This window comes from Dermacentor andersoni, chromosome 2 (genome assembly GCF_023375885.2).
Source record: "Dermacentor andersoni chromosome 2, qqDerAnde1_hic_scaffold, whole genome shotgun sequence".
NCBI classification, from domain to species: Eukaryota; Metazoa; Arthropoda; class Arachnida; order Ixodida; family Ixodidae; genus Dermacentor; species Dermacentor andersoni.
In genome coordinates, this window is record NC_092815.1 from 118973652 (window position 1) to 118992387 (window position 18736).

Here is an 18736-nt window from a genome sequence, read left to right on the forward strand (position 1 = left end):
AATTCAGCCGCCGTGGAAACACGTATGAATACACGCGCAACACCATATCAGCTTTTGAAGCTTGCCTGTCAAGAGTATAATGCAGAGCTGACATGCGATCGTCATTTTTATAAGTGGCAAGCAGATATACGTTCAGCAATAGTTGACACCTACTATTAGGACATATTCCCTGAAATCCTTCCGGTGATCCGTTCATCTCTTATAGTTCTTACGCCTATTTCGCTCCAAAGACAGCAGGTGCTAGAAGGTCGATAAACTCGAACCACTTGTCGATCTCGTGCACAGATCGAAAGAGAATGACTCGACTTCCGTCAAAATTAAAAAGCAAGAAAGACCACTTTTATTGATACTCCGTATGTACAAAACACCTCAATGGTACATCAGAAAAGTGTTCCACTGATACTCGTGCCGCACCCAATGGCAACATCCCAAGAGATCGGATTAATTTAGGTGAATGTACAGCGTTATTGCTTCTGCGAGAAGTGGTGCGTGGAAAAAAAAGAAAAAGGAATAGCTCATATCACAAATGTGTCAGTTAAGAAAATAAATTTGTCCGGCGACCGTGGCGACATGATGGTACGCCACTAAGAAAAAAAGAAAGAGAGAAAGCGAGCGAGGTGACTTTGGGCTGATACGAAGAACACAGATCACGTCGAACGCGCGTCGGGTAGAGCGGTGTGAGCCCGCCCAGGCCGCAGGAACGTTGACCCCGCAATCACTTCTTGTACTTCTCTATGAGCTTGCCGGCGTAGGTCACGTAAGCTTCCTTGGCTTCGTCCTGGCTGGTGCCTGCACATAGCGCCAAAAAGTGTGCACGGAGTCAATTAAGAACGGGCTACGGTACGAGCGTAAGTTTTCAGTTTATTGCTCGTTTGAAGCCCAATCCGTCAAACACAGCTAATACATACAAGGGTTCCAAATTAGGACCCTTATTCACTACTAAGATATTGATACAACGGCGGTTACAGTTACTGTTAGTACAGCCGTAACCTCCAGCGCGCCCCGCCCGATTTCGTATGCCATGCTACAGCGACATGATCGATAACATTATCCAAAGGTATATAGTGAGGGCAGAACACAAAAGGGCACATAATGGAAGAGAACACGAGGCACAACGCTGGCTCACAACCTTTTCAATAACACTGATCGATTGATCGATTGATTGATTAAACGAGATCGTAATCCCAATCAGTGTTTTTCCTGTTGGTGTTCGTACTTTTGCTCTGCATACTTTTAATATGAAACCATAATATTACTCCCTGTAAGCGTAAGCTGTTCCACATTCATTTAGCGCTGGAGTGAGTGGAGGCTAGGAGGCCTGCACTGGTGCGCTGTAGTGGAGAGACGACGCGCTGACGCCGAGGGGCATGGGCTTCGCAGCAAGAGACGCGCCTTCATAAAACTACGTTCCTGATTGGTCGGCGTCAACCGTGGCCTTCAATCCGACGCCACCTTGTATTGATATTGAGTATACTATGGCATACGTTGAGCAGACACAAGAATCCACGTTTATTGATTCACAAGGCCCAGTTCCGCGTGTACTAGGAAGAAGTAAGCGCAAACATAGCTTCAAACTTGGCGCTTATCATTTTTCGTGACCTCAAACAGTCTTCGTCATTTCCTCGCATCATTCCTCTATTAGCCTTAGCGACTATGTGCATGTGCCACCCTCCCTTTATGCAATATCACTACACCAGCAGGCGTCGTTAAGGACAACTGAGTCAATAAGCGAAGAAACAAATGAAAATTTCGCCGAATCGATGTTTGCGGCTATAATATAAAGTAAGCCTATATTGCAGTGCATATCTCGTTTGACACCATAACCGTGAGCCGCTACTTTTACTCCGACGCAACTTCATTGATATTATTCCTTTAATTTTATTTACTAGACCTTTTCATACGTTCCCCAAATAAATCACAATTTCAATCCTACATATTGCGTTATAAGCTCATTTGCTTAATTCTGTTTCAGCAACGTAAGCACATAGTAGACAAGGGCAAATGATACTACTTCTCAGATTCCTTGGTTCACTAATGCGAGGAAAGAAATCACCTAGTTTGTTATATTCTCAATCAGTTTTTCTTTTTAGTTAAGTTGGAGAAGTATGGGAGAGGCCTTTGCCCTGCAGTGGGCGTAACCAGGCTGATGATGATGATGCTACAAATGTATACAATGAACAGTGTATGGTCGATTATACTCTATGCCTCCTTGAGAGGACGTACACGCATCAGCAATATGTACACCCGTGAGCAAAAGTATACGCGTCGACGACAAGCTCACAGAAAAAAAAATATATATACTGAATTTATTCATAATTCAGGCGCACGAACGGAAATTGACTAAGGCATCAAAAAGTTCGCAGTGACAAGTTTGAACATGCAGTCCTCAATTTTCAAGTTGCACTCATATGTGGTGAAAGAAAAATCGGCTTGATCACGGAAACCCCCTGCTCCGCACACTTTCGCTCAGAAGAGTACGCCATTTTGATTTTGGCAACGTTCAGCGTGGCATTACAAGGGCGCATGCTGCTGCTGCTGCATATGCAGGACGGCGACGATAAGCACGCGCGTTGACCAGACGTTTCGTGGACGGGCAACTTCCGCAACAGATTTTGAAGATTACAGAGCTCGGCGAGGCAAATGCGGCCGGCTAGCCACACATGGCTTGCAGCCAATTAGCGCGGCCCGGACTCACCGTCTAAAACGACAGTTAAAAGCAAAGAGAGACATGTCACCTGGTTTTACGTTAATAGCATCGCTGTCCGTTTGCAGTGGTATGCATAGATATATATATATATATATATATATATATATATATATATATATGCACGTAATTAAGTGTTTGCAACTAATTATCTGGCGGGCATTACTTTGTGACAAACAAATTCAATAGAACGCAGCCCCCCAGTTAGCCCAGTAGTAGCTCCGGAGAAGCTGCGTACGATTGCATTAACAGAGCGACTCCTAAACTGTTCTTGTTTTCTTTTTTTTTTTTGTCCGCTCAAATGTCGATAGCTGAATGCAGGAAAGAACGACACGGCTACTTCGAAGAGAGACAGAAGGACTCACGACATATACATTTTACGCGCTTCTCACAACCGCGTCGGAAGAGAAATTTCTCACTTAACGTGAAAAAAGCCGAACTCCCGGTGTTTTAGAGTTCCGTATAGCAGTGAATCAGCTTTTCAATCCCACAGCCCGTCTTGGAAGTTTTCATTTTACACTCCGCGCTTTCTTTCCTTACTCGTAACCTTGAGTGTAGTTGCCCAGAATAAAAGTGCATTTAAACAGCTTCGTCTGTGCATTGGGACATGTACGCGGAATACTCCTTCAGAACGCCTCTACATGCACGATGCACAAAAAAAAAAAAAAAAGAAAAAAACCCGTTTTTGCACGGCAGCTGCACTCATTAACTCGTCAACTAGTATAAAGTTCCAATCGCACGCGCGAGCTTTACGAGTAGATTTCGTGCATGCGTACGGTTGTAGTTGCCTGCAGCAATTTCTCTAACGTAGAAATGACGTCGGCCTGCGCTTCGATCAATGAAGGCTGGTCGATCAGCGCTGGTCGATCGGGTCGGTCAGTTGCGACAGCACTGCGGTTTGAAATTTATCTGAGGCGAAGTCGACGGCGTAACACAACGCACGCTGCTGATAAGCGCCTTCGGGCTCACTTATGCGTCGCGCGCGCATGCGGCGAGAAAACGGTGTTTGCGCACACACACACGCACACACGCACACACGCACACACGCACACACACACACACACACACACACACACACACACACACACACACACACACACACACATATGTACATATACATAGAGAGAGCGTACCGTGTTTGAGCAATGTCAGGGCTTAACCCTGATTCGATTATTTGGTTTCGCCACAAACTTCGAGGGGAGTTTACGACGGGTGACTAGGCAGATCACGCGAGAGAGCTTTTCAAACTATGCGTTCATATACAAATTACACGGGATTATGGCGACAGAGGAGAGATTCAAGTCATATGTTTTCACTTTGCTGTTGCTGACGCCCCCCCCCCCCCTACCCTTCTTTTTTTTTTCGGAGCGGCTCGCATTGGAGAAGTTCCTTCTCTCTTCAATGAAATTTTAAAGCCTCTGACTTTTCGTACGCGGTTTGCAGTCAGCCGAAGCCAGCCTATAGGTTCGAGAAAATACGGTATACGGTCGACACGTGCGTATAGACTGCATACGTGTGACTAGAACTGAACGTTAGACGGTGACCGTCCGGAGAGAACGCCGCCAGCGACTAAGAAGAAAAAAAAGGAAATAGGCGGGCAGACAGGAGAGGAAAGGCCGCACGCAATAAACCGACGACGGCGACGATGTAACGTAAGAGAAGCGGCATTCATGACGTGGGATTCCCGAGGAGGAAACGCACAGCGTGTATGTAGGTATTTTCACCGGCGCCATCGCTGAAAAGGCCGCACGAGAAGTCGTTATTATACCAGCGAGACCGGTTGTATTTGAAATCACCCACCCAGTCTCTTTTAACAGAGTGAATGTCGTCGAGCCCGAGGCGAACTTACTTTTTGCGCGCGAAACGCTAGTCGCGGAAAATTACCGAGATACGCGTGTAATGGAGGCGAGGAGGAGTAAACACTGGGACGAAGTGACAGACGGCCGCGTAGTTTTCTTCTGTGCGGGATAGTGAACATGGCGCGGACAGACGGAGTCCTGCAGAATTGGTGTTCCTAAACACCTAATAACGTCAGATCATGACGGCAAATCGACGTCAGAGATAACAGCATGTCAGTTTCGTTTTTGTTCTCTTTCGTGCTGCCTTTATTTTATTTCAGTCTGTTGATAGATAGATAGATAGATAGATAGATAGATAGATAGATAGATAGATAGATAGATAGATAGACAGATAGATAGATAGATAGATAGATAGATAGATAGATAGATAGATAGATAGATAGATAGATAGATAGATAGATAGATAGATAGATAGATAGATAGATAGATAGATAGATAGATGCACAAGACAGACAGACAGACAGCATGGACAAACTTTCGCGTATGACCAAGTGCAACAGCTGCAGCGTGATGATGAATTCAATGAGGACCGACCGTTCGTTGCCGAATAGCGTGATTAACAGCGGTAGGCGCGCAACAGCTGCAACGCTGTTCGCGTGCCATTCTTCCCCCGAAATGCCCCCGTCACGTGCTCGCGGTTACTGTGCACGTACAATAGCGCATTATAATAACTTTAACAGGGACACTATCTGTTAGGTTCATGGCGCTTGCGAGCGATGTGTTAGCGCCCCAGATTTAGATCGATCAACGAATCAACTAATTGATCAATCAATGCATTCTTTACCGAGTGAATAGAGAAGATCTTAAATGAAAACTAGCACGTAAAGAGAAAGAAAACTGGCATTAACACCTAAACTATTACGCCTCGCTACCGTGCTAACGTTTTAAACTGTGAAACGCCATTACAGCTATACGTAGCTTTGTAAGTTTTTTTTTTTTTGAGAAGCGAGGAAACACGACTCGTACTGTCGCAGTAAACTAGGCCACTTGAATCAAGTCCAAGTCAGTATGCCAGAAAAAAAAAAAGGAAACAATGGTAGACACGTTATCTTAGTGATGTAAGACGACCCTGAGCTATAAGAACGTTCAGCGAACAGATATATGCACGCAAGAGAGCAGATTTTTTTTTTTTTTTTTTGACGGAAGCGGTTCCGCAAGAACAGGCAGGACACGCAGTATAGTAGTCTACAAGGAAGTCGGTTTAGCGGGAAAATCTAGTTCCATTTTTTCTTGTTACGATTGTTGCTAAGTTAGTTAGGCGAGTAAGTGGATGGGGGGAAATCCAGACACTATTCTGGGTCAAGCCCGTCTAAAGAGGTAAGGTGACGTAATTGCAACGTGCTTTTGCGTTTCCTTTGTGAACGCGCGGGCGGCTCTATCGGCTGCGGCGACCGGGTGACTCACTCCGCCTCGGCGCTTCGTGCCTTGAGGTGCACGATTATACAGAAACTGTCGCTACAGCCAGCGCGATGACTTCGCCTTAAAACGGCTGAAGTGATGCCGCAGATAGCAGATCATTTAGGTTATGCAAAGACCCGCATTACAAAACTTACCGGCATGCGTAGACGGCGGAAGCACGCATAGCACTTAACTCTTGTAGCCACAAATTATGATGGACACCCGATAAATGTGCCTAAGTTACACAATTTTACTCCGAGGGGAGCACACTGACGGAGGTGGAGTGGAGGTACTGGGTTGATGCTTCGTCCATTTTCTAATCAGTGGGGTCACAATTACAGTGTAATGACATTGATATAGTGTACAATCATGCTGCACTGGATATATATTTGCAGAATACCAGAAAAGCTCCTCTAATGGTAGAAAAAAAAAAAAGAACAGCTTGGCAAGCCACAAGCAGCGCTAGAAAGATAAATTGCCGCCTTGAAGCTTCCGAACTAGCTTGTCTTGATGTCACAGACTCTGAAGGCGTCTGGTCGGGCCTATAGTTATTTCTTTTAATCGTCAAAGTTGGACTGCATCGTAATCGACACACACACACACACACACACACACACACTTCGAAATCCGTGACGTCACAATGACGCACCGGCGCTGGAGCTTCAGCACGAATTTTCCTTCTCTATCTTTTTCGAACTTTATTACTGCAACATCAGCATTTCGGTTTTAATTCGTTATTTCTTTGCCCGTTTACTTTTTTTTTCCTTGGGATGTTTTAAGCATAGCTGAAGTGAATGTCATTTTTGCTACTTCGATAAGTGGCTGCTACGTCTGTCTTCCGCCACGCGGGGTCCGTTACTTTGTCGAGCTGTCATTATGACAGCTTTTACCCCGGGCCCCGATCATCGTGCATGACATGGGGGAAATTAACATTCATAGCGGTGTTTCGCGCAGCGCACGAATGGCTTTAGGAAAAATACAGAGGAGAAAGAGCACTGACTTCCAACTGGAGGAACCCTTGTACACTGGAAATGAAGATTACATTACATTAAAAAATGCAACTCTGACTTTCATTCGCTCTTCTAATAACACATCTATTAGCGTGAAATTAACAAAAATAAAGATTTCAATGCAATGCTTTATCATTATAAACTGAGTTAGACTTTCTCTTTAGTGTATCTTTTAAAACATTGCTGTTGAGCTAGCATAACGGACTTCTGGAGCAGCCACGAGCAGAAACCGTTGAGCGCTGTCGTATGCTACAAACGACACTAAACCCGACACTGTCGCAAGAAAAAGCGATTTCTTTTAATGCCACACAACTTAAGAGACACCGTGGAAGCATTCACAACTTCGGTTGCCACACGCTCCGATTCAACGCTCACACGTGCTCTGTACAAGCAACATGGCCAGCAAGCGGCATATACGGCGTTATATAGAGGCGGTACCCCGCATGCATGCACGTCCTTCAGATTGCTTAACATATACAGAGACGCCAATTTTCCTTCTATAGCACATTTTCTTGCACTGAGTCGCGAACACGGAACTTCCCGTTGAGTGTTACTCAACGAATTGCCGATAAGGAAAGAACACACTCTGTCAAAAGATCTGTGCTCTCAAACAGTACAAACAAGATGCGGCTATAGTATACGTTCACGCCGCACTAAAAAGCAAATGTCCAGTTCTTCCTCTCTCTATATATATAGCCCCGGGGAGTTGCATCCGCTTTTTTGGTAACGCAACGCGACCTCTTTTCCTGAGGAACTGCAGCCCATCCGAAGGCGAAAGCGCTGGAGTGACCTCGCGTGAAGAAGTTGAGATGGCCGCGGGCGGTACAGCCGCCGCTGCAATCCCCCTTGGAAACGGTCCACGCAGGAGTGGACGCAGGGGAGGGTTCGAATAACGGTCATCTACAAGGAGGTATTTCGGGCGGCGACATGAAAGCCGAGAGCTAGCAGCCTAACGGAAGGAATCGCTGCCTGGACAGTTGGGAGCGGTAGGGCGGGCGTTCGGGCGTGCGTGGCCACCAAAGAGAAGGAGGTCAATGGCCCAGCTATTCGGGTCGGAGGAAAGAAACAAGCGACGACGCGTATACGGTCGCTCCACGCCGTTTGCCTGCAGGAACACCGGGACTGCTAAACAGGGGGGAAAAGAAAGAAGGAAAGGAAGAAAGAAGGAAAGAAAGAAAGAAGGAAAGAAAGAAAGAAAGCTCAGATTCGCGCCCATCGTGCGCGCGGCCGAAAGAAAACAATCGCAAAGCCGTAGACGCGTATACCGCGTCTCGCCCTTTCACGTGCAGCGTGTGCGGGCAGCGGCTGCTCTGACGAGAATCGCGCGCTTTTAAAGGTAAATGCGAGCGTGTATTTGGCGATTGCACGCGCCGCACAGCTCCGCGATAAAAAGCGCGCGCAACGTTTACGCGCGCAGGCTTCCACGCCGTTTGGGCCGCGATGGATGCTTGACCCGCGTGACCGTCTCTAGCAAATTGTTTTTGCCTTGATGAAGACGAGTCGCTCTGCCGAAACGTTGGCTCCAACCTGACGCTTCCTACTTCGCCCACACTTGTTCACTTTTAATAAACCTGTCACTTCAAAAACTTCTTTCTTTCTCTCTCGCGCGCAATGACACAGAGAATATCAGATATCATGTTCTGCGCAGTATACTACAGGGCAAAAGGGAAAAATGAAAGCACCCGCATACGAGAGTGACAACGATGCACCAAGAAAAGACACCCAATGACTGCAGTGTGATTAAAATGTCCGTATTCTTTTTCATTACGGATACTGTACAAACATTCTTGTAATTAAGAAATGATGATGTACATTACAGTAATAATCAAGGAACAGCTCTCAATAATTAGTGTATACGAGTCTCGAGTACGATTCCAATTATACAAACAGCAACTTATATGCCCGACATAGCGGAGTACGGAGGCCGTGCTGAAATTGCTTCTGTCACTTTGCTGGAAGCAAAAGCAGGTACTTATCCTGAAAGCCGACAGTACTGTTTCTTTCTCTGCCATAGATACTTCGTGTAATGCCGGGAGAGAATGCTTTCGTTGTGTCATCTTGTAACGATTTTATGCTGTCATTTTTTTTTACTGCCTGCTGTTCTTCGGCGGAGAATACAGAGTCGTTTCACAACCGGATGCAGATGAGTTTCCCTATAATTGAATGACATAGATGCGAATGCCACGCGACAGGAATAGTATTATTTCTCTTGTAACAAGAATTTTAAATAAATGAACGCCCGAAAAGCTATTTCTTTTCCTCGAATTTTATTATGACAGGCTCCAGCAACGGCTCTAATTTTTTTGTTCTCGACGCTTTTATTACTTTTGTTTTTCGTCCCAAAAGCGCACCGGAATGCAGGGACGTAAAAGGCACGCCGTCAGAGCATTACAAAATTGAACGTAAAATTTAAGCGCCCAAGCGATACGTGTATCGTAGCCAGGAGAGTGCAGAATGTCTACTGCGCAAAACTAAAAGCTTCGCGACGAAAACGGGCCTCGAAGCGGCGAATTAAAACAAAATTCCGAATAAGAAAATCATTCATGCAGGATAAACCACGGACTAACCGAGACTGGAAGGCTTTCTTCCCGTTTCAGCAACATAGAGAGTGCTTCTGTTATACATGCCCGGACCAGCTATTTCAAATCATGGAAACTCGGCGGGCAGAGTGGCTTAATTAGCGGAAGGATGCGGGGATGTTGCGGAGCCAAATCTCAACCCCCCTCCTCACCCCCGCTCTTTTCCCTCCCCAATCAGTACTCGTAAAAAAAAATTATGCAGATCCCACGCACTGTGGGAATCAGTGTAAGCGAAGCTTTCCGTGCTGGATGCTTTGATTGACGATAATTAGCGGTGATGTTGACGGCTAAATTTCTTCAACGTTTACGTTAACACGAGAGTAGTGAGTTGATGTTAAACGTTACCTTGGGTGCACCACTGCTGTTTGGCAGCGTGGTACACAGAACACACAGGGAGAGGTGTTTGCTTGAGGCGTTGTTGTGCCCCATATTTTATGACCTCTGAGAGGGTTGAGCGTTGTCATTTCCTCACATGGCACATCGCATTGTGGCAGAAGCATTAAACTGGAATTGGATTATGGGGCTGTACGTGCCACAACCACACTCGGATTATGAGGCAAGCCGTAATGGCGGACTCCGGATTAATTTTGACACCGTGATGTTCTTTACCGTGTCCCAAAATCTAAGCGCACGTGCGTTTTCTATTTCGCCTCCGCCGAAATGCGGCCGCCGCGATTGGGATCCAATCCGCGACCTCCAGCAATATCATAGCCGTAAAGCTAACGCGGCGGGCACAGAATTGTTGATTTGACGGTTGACCGCTTCCGTAGTGTCTTCTGGACCCTGCGGTGCGCTTTAATTAATGCAGCTCTGCTTCTGCACGCCCTGCGTAAGTTGCCCGCTTGACATATTTGCATGGCGTTTATTTTTCAGAAATAGCAGCAACGTACTGTACCGTGCCTTGAACTCAAGCTTATTCTCTTTCCCCGCAACCGATGTCGTATAGTGGTGGGGTTTTCTTGCCTTCTAACATCACCTCCCCCCCCCCCCCCCCCCATCTCTTATATGGGGACTGCCTCTTCTGCTACCTCTCCTCTCTACAGTTCTATCTGCGTCCCCTCTGGCCTCGCACGTTATAAAAAGGGAAGCGCTGCAGTTTCTGCAGTGCTTCTGAGGGGAGTCACGGATAATTACAGCTGTCAAGCGGTTAATGTGGTGACGGCCAGGGAGCTCCAGAGAGCATTGTGTCCATTAGACGCTATGGGATGAAAACGAGTTTCTCCTGTCCGTCGCCTTTCCTCTCTTACTCGCGCTTGCCATCTATATACACGCTCTGAACCACCCCCCGAGGCGGTGTGCGCGACAGCAGCCCACAGCAGCAGCCCACAGCAGCAGCAGCAGTAGTGGGAAAGTCGAAGGAAGAGGCAAAGAAAGCTTCGCTTTAAAATAAATGAAACGTTCTAAAAATACAATCATGGCTACGTAACTGCAGAAGACCAAGAAAAGATGGCAAGAAAGAAAAAAAAAAGATGATGGCGAAGCTTGCAAACATTCACGGCACTCCCCCAAATCATAGCTACGAATAGCAAACTCGAACTAAAAATGCCACCTGCACGCACCACTGCGAAAAAGACGCGTCGCCGGGGCAAACAGCATCGAAGGCGAGAGCGCCCCAGTTGACATCGTCATGGTTGAAAGGCCAGCATCCTCATTGTTCGCGCAATCAGTGTGTGGCGGCTACAGTAGGAGGTAGCCGGGCCCGACCGAATGCACGCGAGTCACGCGCACTTCATCGGCGAGTCTCGGTACAACCAGTGGCGCAGCCGGGGGATCGTATATCATCGACTAGACGTTCTCTGGGATACTTGTCTATTTTTTGCGCGACACAAAGCGACTGAAGCGACACCTCGGCAGAATTGACGGTCATTCTGCCCGACTACAGCTGGCTCGGCCAAGCAAGGTCCACTGGGAGAGATCGATCCACGGGACGGCCTCTGGAATTATTTCCGAGGGAAACCCAGGTGTCCACTATAAAGGAAAGCGGACCTCTTGCACATGATCGATCACATTCAGCAAAGGGGTGGTGAGGCAAGGGCTCAGTTTCACTCAGTTTCCCCACCTGTGTGTGAAGTGATTTTTTAAAGAGAAATGGAAGAGATAAGTGCAGTGCCGTAAGTGTCTCCCCCTCATAAGCACTGCACGAGGAAAGGAGTATATGTGGAGAAAGAAAAATATGAAGGAGATAGAGACCGGTACAGTAAAAAAAAAAAAAAAAACATAATGTAGCTAAGCGCCGCCTAGTTCAGTTACGCACCCCTCGATAAGATCCTGAGATTTTTTCTCCTCGTGTGCGTCAGAACCACGGTTTGCGCCAGTCGGCATTCCACGATGCGAGGTGTTGTAGCGCGGAAATAATGGGAACGAAAGACACGCGCTAATTTCCAACTAAAGTTCATTCAAACAACATGAGCACGTACAAAGAAAACAGCTCCATCTGCACAGACGTCCGAAAGTTTAGCGGCAGCAGAACGCAGGTGTCCCAACTAATGGCGGCTCGTGCGTACAATAAGTTTGTGCTGAGACTCACGAATATGTGAGCGCCGAAATATTGATTTAGAATTCTATCTGAAATAAAGTTCCAATCGCAGTCGTCGTTTGGAGACTTTCTATCCAAAATACCGCATTACGGCAGTTGTTGGAAAGATATACACGATTTACGCGTCGTCATCGCGGTTGTAAGAGGAAAAATAGTTAAACAAAGACACCAATTAGACAAAGAAAGTCGCAGTTTCGCCTGAAAGGCAAAGCATCGTTCGCGATAGCAAATTAGTAGACAGCTATACGAAGTAAGGATAGTAGTGTTATCGGCCGTATAAACTCGTAAAGATTCGCTAACTAACTAAACTAACAAGCATGATGCCACGCGCGCACGGGCAAACAGAAACCCAATCCCCCCACCTCCTTCCCGGTGCCTTGCGCGCGGTGGACGGCGGCGTGCTTCCTCCGCGCCTTCCTCCTTTGCGTGCGCGAGATCAAGCAACCATCCTCGACTCACCCTCGCACGCTTTCCCTCGCACGGATAGCATAAGGCGCGCAGCCATGGTGCTATCGCACTTGGAACATCACGGCGACGACAACGAAGGAAATGCGCCTGGAATGTGCATATAAGTGCTATCGCAATAAAAAAAAAAAGTTCGGCTGTGTTGGCTTTAGGACTTCTGACTCAGTAGGCAAGAACGCGCAACGACAGGAGCCCGTACGTCCTTGCTCTACACTTGTTCGCGTAGCTCTAAAGACACGATGGTCAGTGCGTTGCATGCAGTACAGTGAAAGCTTCGAAACGCATAACTGGGATAACCGGGAAGGTCGAATGGAAAGAAAAAGAAAAGAGAAATAGAAAGAAGTCCAAGTAAAAGAAGCAAGCGCCGCTCGACCGCTGCACGACGTCCGCGTAGAAGAGCAAAGCAGTTACATAAGCACTGACCTTTCTTCTTGTTCCAGAAGGTCCACTTGGCGCGGCCCTTGGGGTCGAACATGCCGGGCTGGCCTAGAAAGAAGCAGACATACTCATGAAGAGGCAGCGTAGAGAGAATGACCTTGCCCCCAGCCTAGCCGCTGCGTTTCCGCTAACCCAGTCAGCGCTCTATGAGCTGAGAAGCGGTATACGCTCATAATATGACCGTGTACGCGCAGTGAAAACGTCTTGGAATATGCACGATACGAGATCACAGTGTTGCAACGCGAGCAAGACGTCGATCGTATGCCGAAACACTCCCAGGGGTCGAATTCACGAAGTTTTTCGTTCGTATGTGCTCTTTGCCATTGGCTGGCCCGTTTCGCTAATAATATGTCTAGCATCAGGATTGGCTTAAATTTTCTCTTACGAACAATTCTAGCGTCGTGAGTACGGGGCCAGCAGCCCACCGGCGTCGGCAGTTATGAGTGTTACCGAGCCCCGTATGGCTATACGACGCGTGTCCGCGGCTGATATCTCGCTTGAAGAACTGCGGACTATGTAGCTCGAATTCACGAAACGCGGCGTTGTATGCAGCCATCGGCGTATACTTGTATACAGCCGCGGTGCACGCTCGAGAGTTTCGGCCACTGGCGTACGAGGCAACTTGTTTCTATAGCGTGCGCTGTCAGGTGCTCAATCGCTCTGCAATTGACTTTCGCAACTTCCGTCTATGGACGATTTCGTCAAACATCAAGCTAGTAGCATGCTAGTAGCCTCAGTTGTCTGGTTGCATCGAGCGAAAGCGAGCCTTATCACGGCTTATCGCGAACTCTAGCTATATCGCGTGCGCCGCAGAAAGGAGAGCTGGCCAATCAGACAGCGCTCGGAACTCGTTCCGAGTCGGCGACCTCCGGTGTATCGCGCACACGCAGTTTGGCGAGACTGCTTCCTTTCACCTACATAATAAACCAGGTTTTGGCGAACTCGTACAGAGATAATTATGCCACTATTGAACAACAGAAAACTAAGCTGTGAACGTGACAATGTATAAGATTATATATATATACACGGTATGTATAGTTTATCGAACTCCACATCAGATATAATGAACGCGCGCACGGGCTACCGCGCGAATGTCGCTATCTATAGGCCGCGATCTTGTAGCAATGCCTTCTGCTCGATTCTGCGCCACTCTTATCACACACCGTTCACCGCCGGCTGATCCCATTGATAACGCGGGGGGGGGGGGGGGGGGGGGCGCTGTGACCACTGACGAAGCGCAAAAAAAAAAATTATGGGATTTTACGTGCCAAAACCACTTTCTGGTTACGAGGCACGCCGTTGTGGGAGACTCCGGAAATTTCGACCCCCTGGGGTTCTTTAACGTGCACCTAAATCTAAGTACAAGGGTGTTTTCGCATTTCGCCCCCACCGAAATGCGGCCGCCGTGGCCGGGATTCGATCCCGCGACATCGCGCTCAGCAGCCCAACACCACAGCCACTGAGCAACCACGGCGGGTGACGAAGCGCAAAAGGGAATGGCATCAGAAAAGGCAACGCCATACTTTCGCCCCTTCCATAATGCATTAACAATGCCCAAGACTGTTCGGTAAGAACTCTCTCTTGTCGACAGTGGGCCTCTTCGGTTATTCGCCTCCTCCAGTTCATCCTCCCCCCACCCCTCCATACACAAGGCTCTCAATGCTTCCCTTTTCTTTTTTTTTTCAAGCTGGACGTTCAGATAGTTCGATTCTTTTTTGAAAACACCCTTGTACTTAGATTTAGGTGCACGTTAAAGAACCCCAGGGGGTCGAAATTTCCGGAGTCTCCCACAACGGCGTGCCTCGTAATCAGAAAGTGGTGTCGGCCAATGAGCGTTGCGTATTCAGCATCTCGGGGAAATCCTCGACAGTGCGGCACGACAAATCGAAGAAGCTCAGTGTGTCTATGGTCTCATCCTCCGTTCCAACGCAGTTTGCGCGACCGCGGCCATACTCTGTAATATCGCAGTGTGGTGGACCCTCCACTACTATCGTAGTGGAGGGTCCACCACAGTGAGATATTTCTGTGCACTGATATTTCTGTGCACTGGTGTTTTATTTTTTATGTACAGGCTCTATGTGCGAGAACATTCTGTACTCTATATTGTCTCCGTTACTTTGCCTCTCGAAAACTCGCAGTTTTTCTAATGATGTCGGCATGGCCACCGCCAAACACAGAATGAGCTTATACTTAGATGGTATACTAAACATACCGCCACATTGAATATGATAATTGTTCGCAGTGTTCACCGTATCAATTTTTACGATAAAAATAATTACATGCGGACTCGGATATATCCGAACACAGGACATACCAAGTGGATTTCTTGCGCATTGTATGGCTAGTTATTGAAAGCTGTCTGTAATTCTCTTATAGCCAACGCGGCTCAAGACGCTCACGAGTCCACCACGCGTTCACCATTTGCTCTTGTTGCTTTTGCTCAATTTAAGTCACATTATTTAAAGGCCAGGACTCGTCAGAAAAGCTTCGCACGCAAAACAAATGAGGCAGGCGTGCCGTGACCCACGCTACAGCTCCATGTATTAGTAGACAATACTGTACCAAAGGAATCTGGCTGCACCGAATAACTGCCGTGCGAAGTAGCAATGCACCAAGTTGACTATACGGTTAATTGTTGGGGTTAGTTGGCTTATTCCGTACAATGAAGATTAATCCAGTTTATTCGTTCATATACTTCAAGGCCGTACTCGCTTTCAATTTCGCACTCATTTATCTTCACAGTCAGTACAGGTGCTTTTTGAAAAGCAATCAAGTAATAGGAAAAAAAAAAAAACGCACACACGCGCGAACCCACACACAAAAAAAGAATCGAACTATCTGAACGTCCAGCTTGAAAAAAAAAAGAAAGAAAAGGGAAGCATTGAGAGCCTTGTGTATGGAGGGGTGGGGGGAGGATGAACTGGAGGAGGCGACCGTGATGTGAAGCACAGCGGAGCATAAACGGCCCCTGGGAACTCACCAGCGGCAGCTGTGTAACTATACCAGAGGTACCTTTAACGCAGTCACGGCTCGCTTTGCACTATTCTCTGAGACATCAGTGTTCGTTAAGTATAATAAATCATCCCACTCTCTTGCCATCAAAGCAAGCTGAAATGAATAAGATCCGTGACAGGCACAGGAAGCCATAAGCACAGTCAATCGGGGCAGTCCATTCTTTTGCTTCCCGCCACGAGTATACGAGGAAAATATTACTCATCTGCGTTTCTATTTTTATTGTTCCTGCCAGCGACTATTATGAATGGGGAGTGCACGTACAAATGGGACTGTTATTACGAAAGAACCACAGCCTGTATCGAAGCGATTTAATATATTATCCCGCAAATACCACAGCAGTGGTAAACACGACGCGGAGAAAACGATATCAGAACGGTGCAGAAACGGTAATAACTTATAACAAGTTTTTCATTAGACAAGCTTCCAGCCTAACTCTAGCCCTGCGTCATATTTTTTTTTTTTTTTTTCTGGAGCTCTGCAAGCTGATAAAGACAACGTAAAGCCCGAGGTCACCTCATCAACTTCCGATTTCCGCGTCTTCAAAGCTACAATATAGGATTTCCGAGGGACAGCAACCATAATTCATGTAAAATATAAATGCCATTTGTTCGTTATCCGAGCAAGTAAACAAACTAATTTGCTTAAAAGCAGTGGTGGATTTTAGCCATCACGAACGAACAAACCGGACAAGTTTGACGGCCACAGCTTTCAGTGACAAAGGGACGCGGAAATCCACTCGGATACGTTATCTTCTTTCTTAATTCAGGGCAAGGGCAACTGCGCTATCTGAGGAAAATCGATCAGGGCAGAGGCTCCATATCGTTGCTGATCAAAAAGGGAGAGGAAAAAAAAGAAAGAGTGAGAACAAGTAAGAAAGTGAGACATAAGGACTCACTGATGTTGCAGTCGCCGATGCTGCCCTGCTTATAGAGGGCGTAAAGTTCGAGGAGCTCCTCGTCGGACGGGCGCTCCTTGAGGTTCTTGACGTCGTCGGCGGCCTTGTTGAATCTCTGCGAGGGCGAGAGGCAATGCACACGGAGCCAGTCTTCACTAAAACCCTTCATATTTTGATCGCCAAGCTTGTGGAGTATGTAAAGAAACAATCTCTCCTGATATCTTATTTTTCTCTACCCCTCCCCCCCTTTTTTTTTTCTTTTTTGTACACATCAGATGAAGAGTTATTGTCTCCCGATAAGGTAATTCTACTGACTTAAAAAGTTGCGAGTTAGAAGGAGGGAGGGTTAAAGAGAGAAAAGAAATCAGGCTTTGTTCATAGCTCACGCATTCGACCTTTTATACCTGGAGTTGTGTTTTCAATAGACAAATGAAATGGTAGAGTGCAAAATATGCTAAGTATAGGGGGAGGGATGAGCATTGGCAAAATAAAGCGAAAGAACGTAGCTATCGCCGGTTTATTAAAAAAAAAAAATCAGGGAAGAGCACATTCGCAGAAGCAGGAAATTGTCGGCATGTTGGCAGAGATTATTCGTTATGTTCCGGCTCTTGCAAAGAAAATATACGAGCGTGGGACAGTCGTACCACGACGCTTTCGCATGAAAAACGCTTAGAGATGCGCAACCAACGGTGGCTGCGTTTCAATTATTCACTTCGGTCTTGTTCTGTGTCGGCCGCTACTGAGAATAAATCAATGGGCAAAGAATAATTTTCGGTGCGATATAAAATATATTTTATCTGAGCAAGATGCACGCTACCATGAGTGTTCGCGCCGTCTATGTAGGCAGTACCTATGCGGCCGGGCGCTCGCGCACAAGCATTCGAGTTTAAAAAAGCTTGTGCCTTTCTAATGGAATCTGCTATACGCTTCAATGCGACTACACTATAATTGAATCAAGAAATGAACGATGACGTGAGAACGTCACAGGCTGCCACAAATAAGAGGTTTTTTCCTTGTTCTGCTCCACAGCTTCAACAGTCGAGCAATGCCCTCGTTTTTTCTGTAAATCTCACGCAATTACGTATTTTCATACACTAACGTGCGTATGGACATACTATTTGCAGGAACATTATATATCGATGGATGCGTGAATAGTGCTCAATACACGAGAATCGTAGAGACAGTGAAATCTGTAGGCACATTAATCTGGGTGCTGCATTCGGGTGCACGAAGTGAACAGCTACAACACATTCTTTATCAGATTTTAAACAATTTTGGCTAAATTTATCTTACTCCCTTACCTCGTCCAGAGACATGATGATTCTCTCGTAATCCAAAGAGCGAATAAACTCCAGGAAGTAAACTCAGCTAATCGCAAACCGGCTACCACCTTTATAGCAGTAGACAACTGGTGTCTTTGTCGCTGCTACTGCCCAGAACAGTAATGGTCCACACAAAAACTGAAAACTTTAGAATAAAAAAAAAACGCTTTTTTTACGTTTCTTTAAATTTCCATACAAGTAAATGTTTTCTTAGCACTCATATATTTTTTTTACGAGAAATAAATAAAAATAATCACGAATAGATAGATATGGCTAAATTTGTCGCAAGATTTTCGACGACCTAGCAACAACACCAACCAACGCTTCCTTTTCCTTTTCCAGTCAGCGTTGTTTCTGACGGTTCGGCAAAAATGGTAAGCCAGGACCAAATCTAAATTAATCCGGTGTTCTTGTGCACAATGACTTGAAAATTATTTATACTTGAATAGCACAAGCCTCCATGTGTTTTTTGAAATGTTGATTTACAACCTACGGTATCTCATACCCTGAATATT

The 18736-nt window shown here is 46.5% G+C and overlaps 1 protein-coding gene across 1 annotated transcript; it reads right to left on the reverse strand.

Annotated features, from left to right (window-relative positions):
* Positions 1–317: 317 nt before the first annotated feature.
* Positions 318–18310, reverse strand: LOC126541314 (acyl-CoA-binding protein homolog). The gene is made up of 4 exons (XM_050188045.3): positions 18201–18310; positions 16900–17014; positions 12975–13037; positions 318–789 (listed from the first exon to the last, which is right to left on the reverse strand). Exons 1-4 carry the CDS (start codon positions 18213–18215, stop codon positions 716–718), a joined length of 267 nt encoding a protein of 88 aa, XP_050044002.1. The 5' UTR covers positions 18216–18310; the 3' UTR covers positions 318–715.
* Positions 18311–18736: the final 426 nt, after the last annotated feature.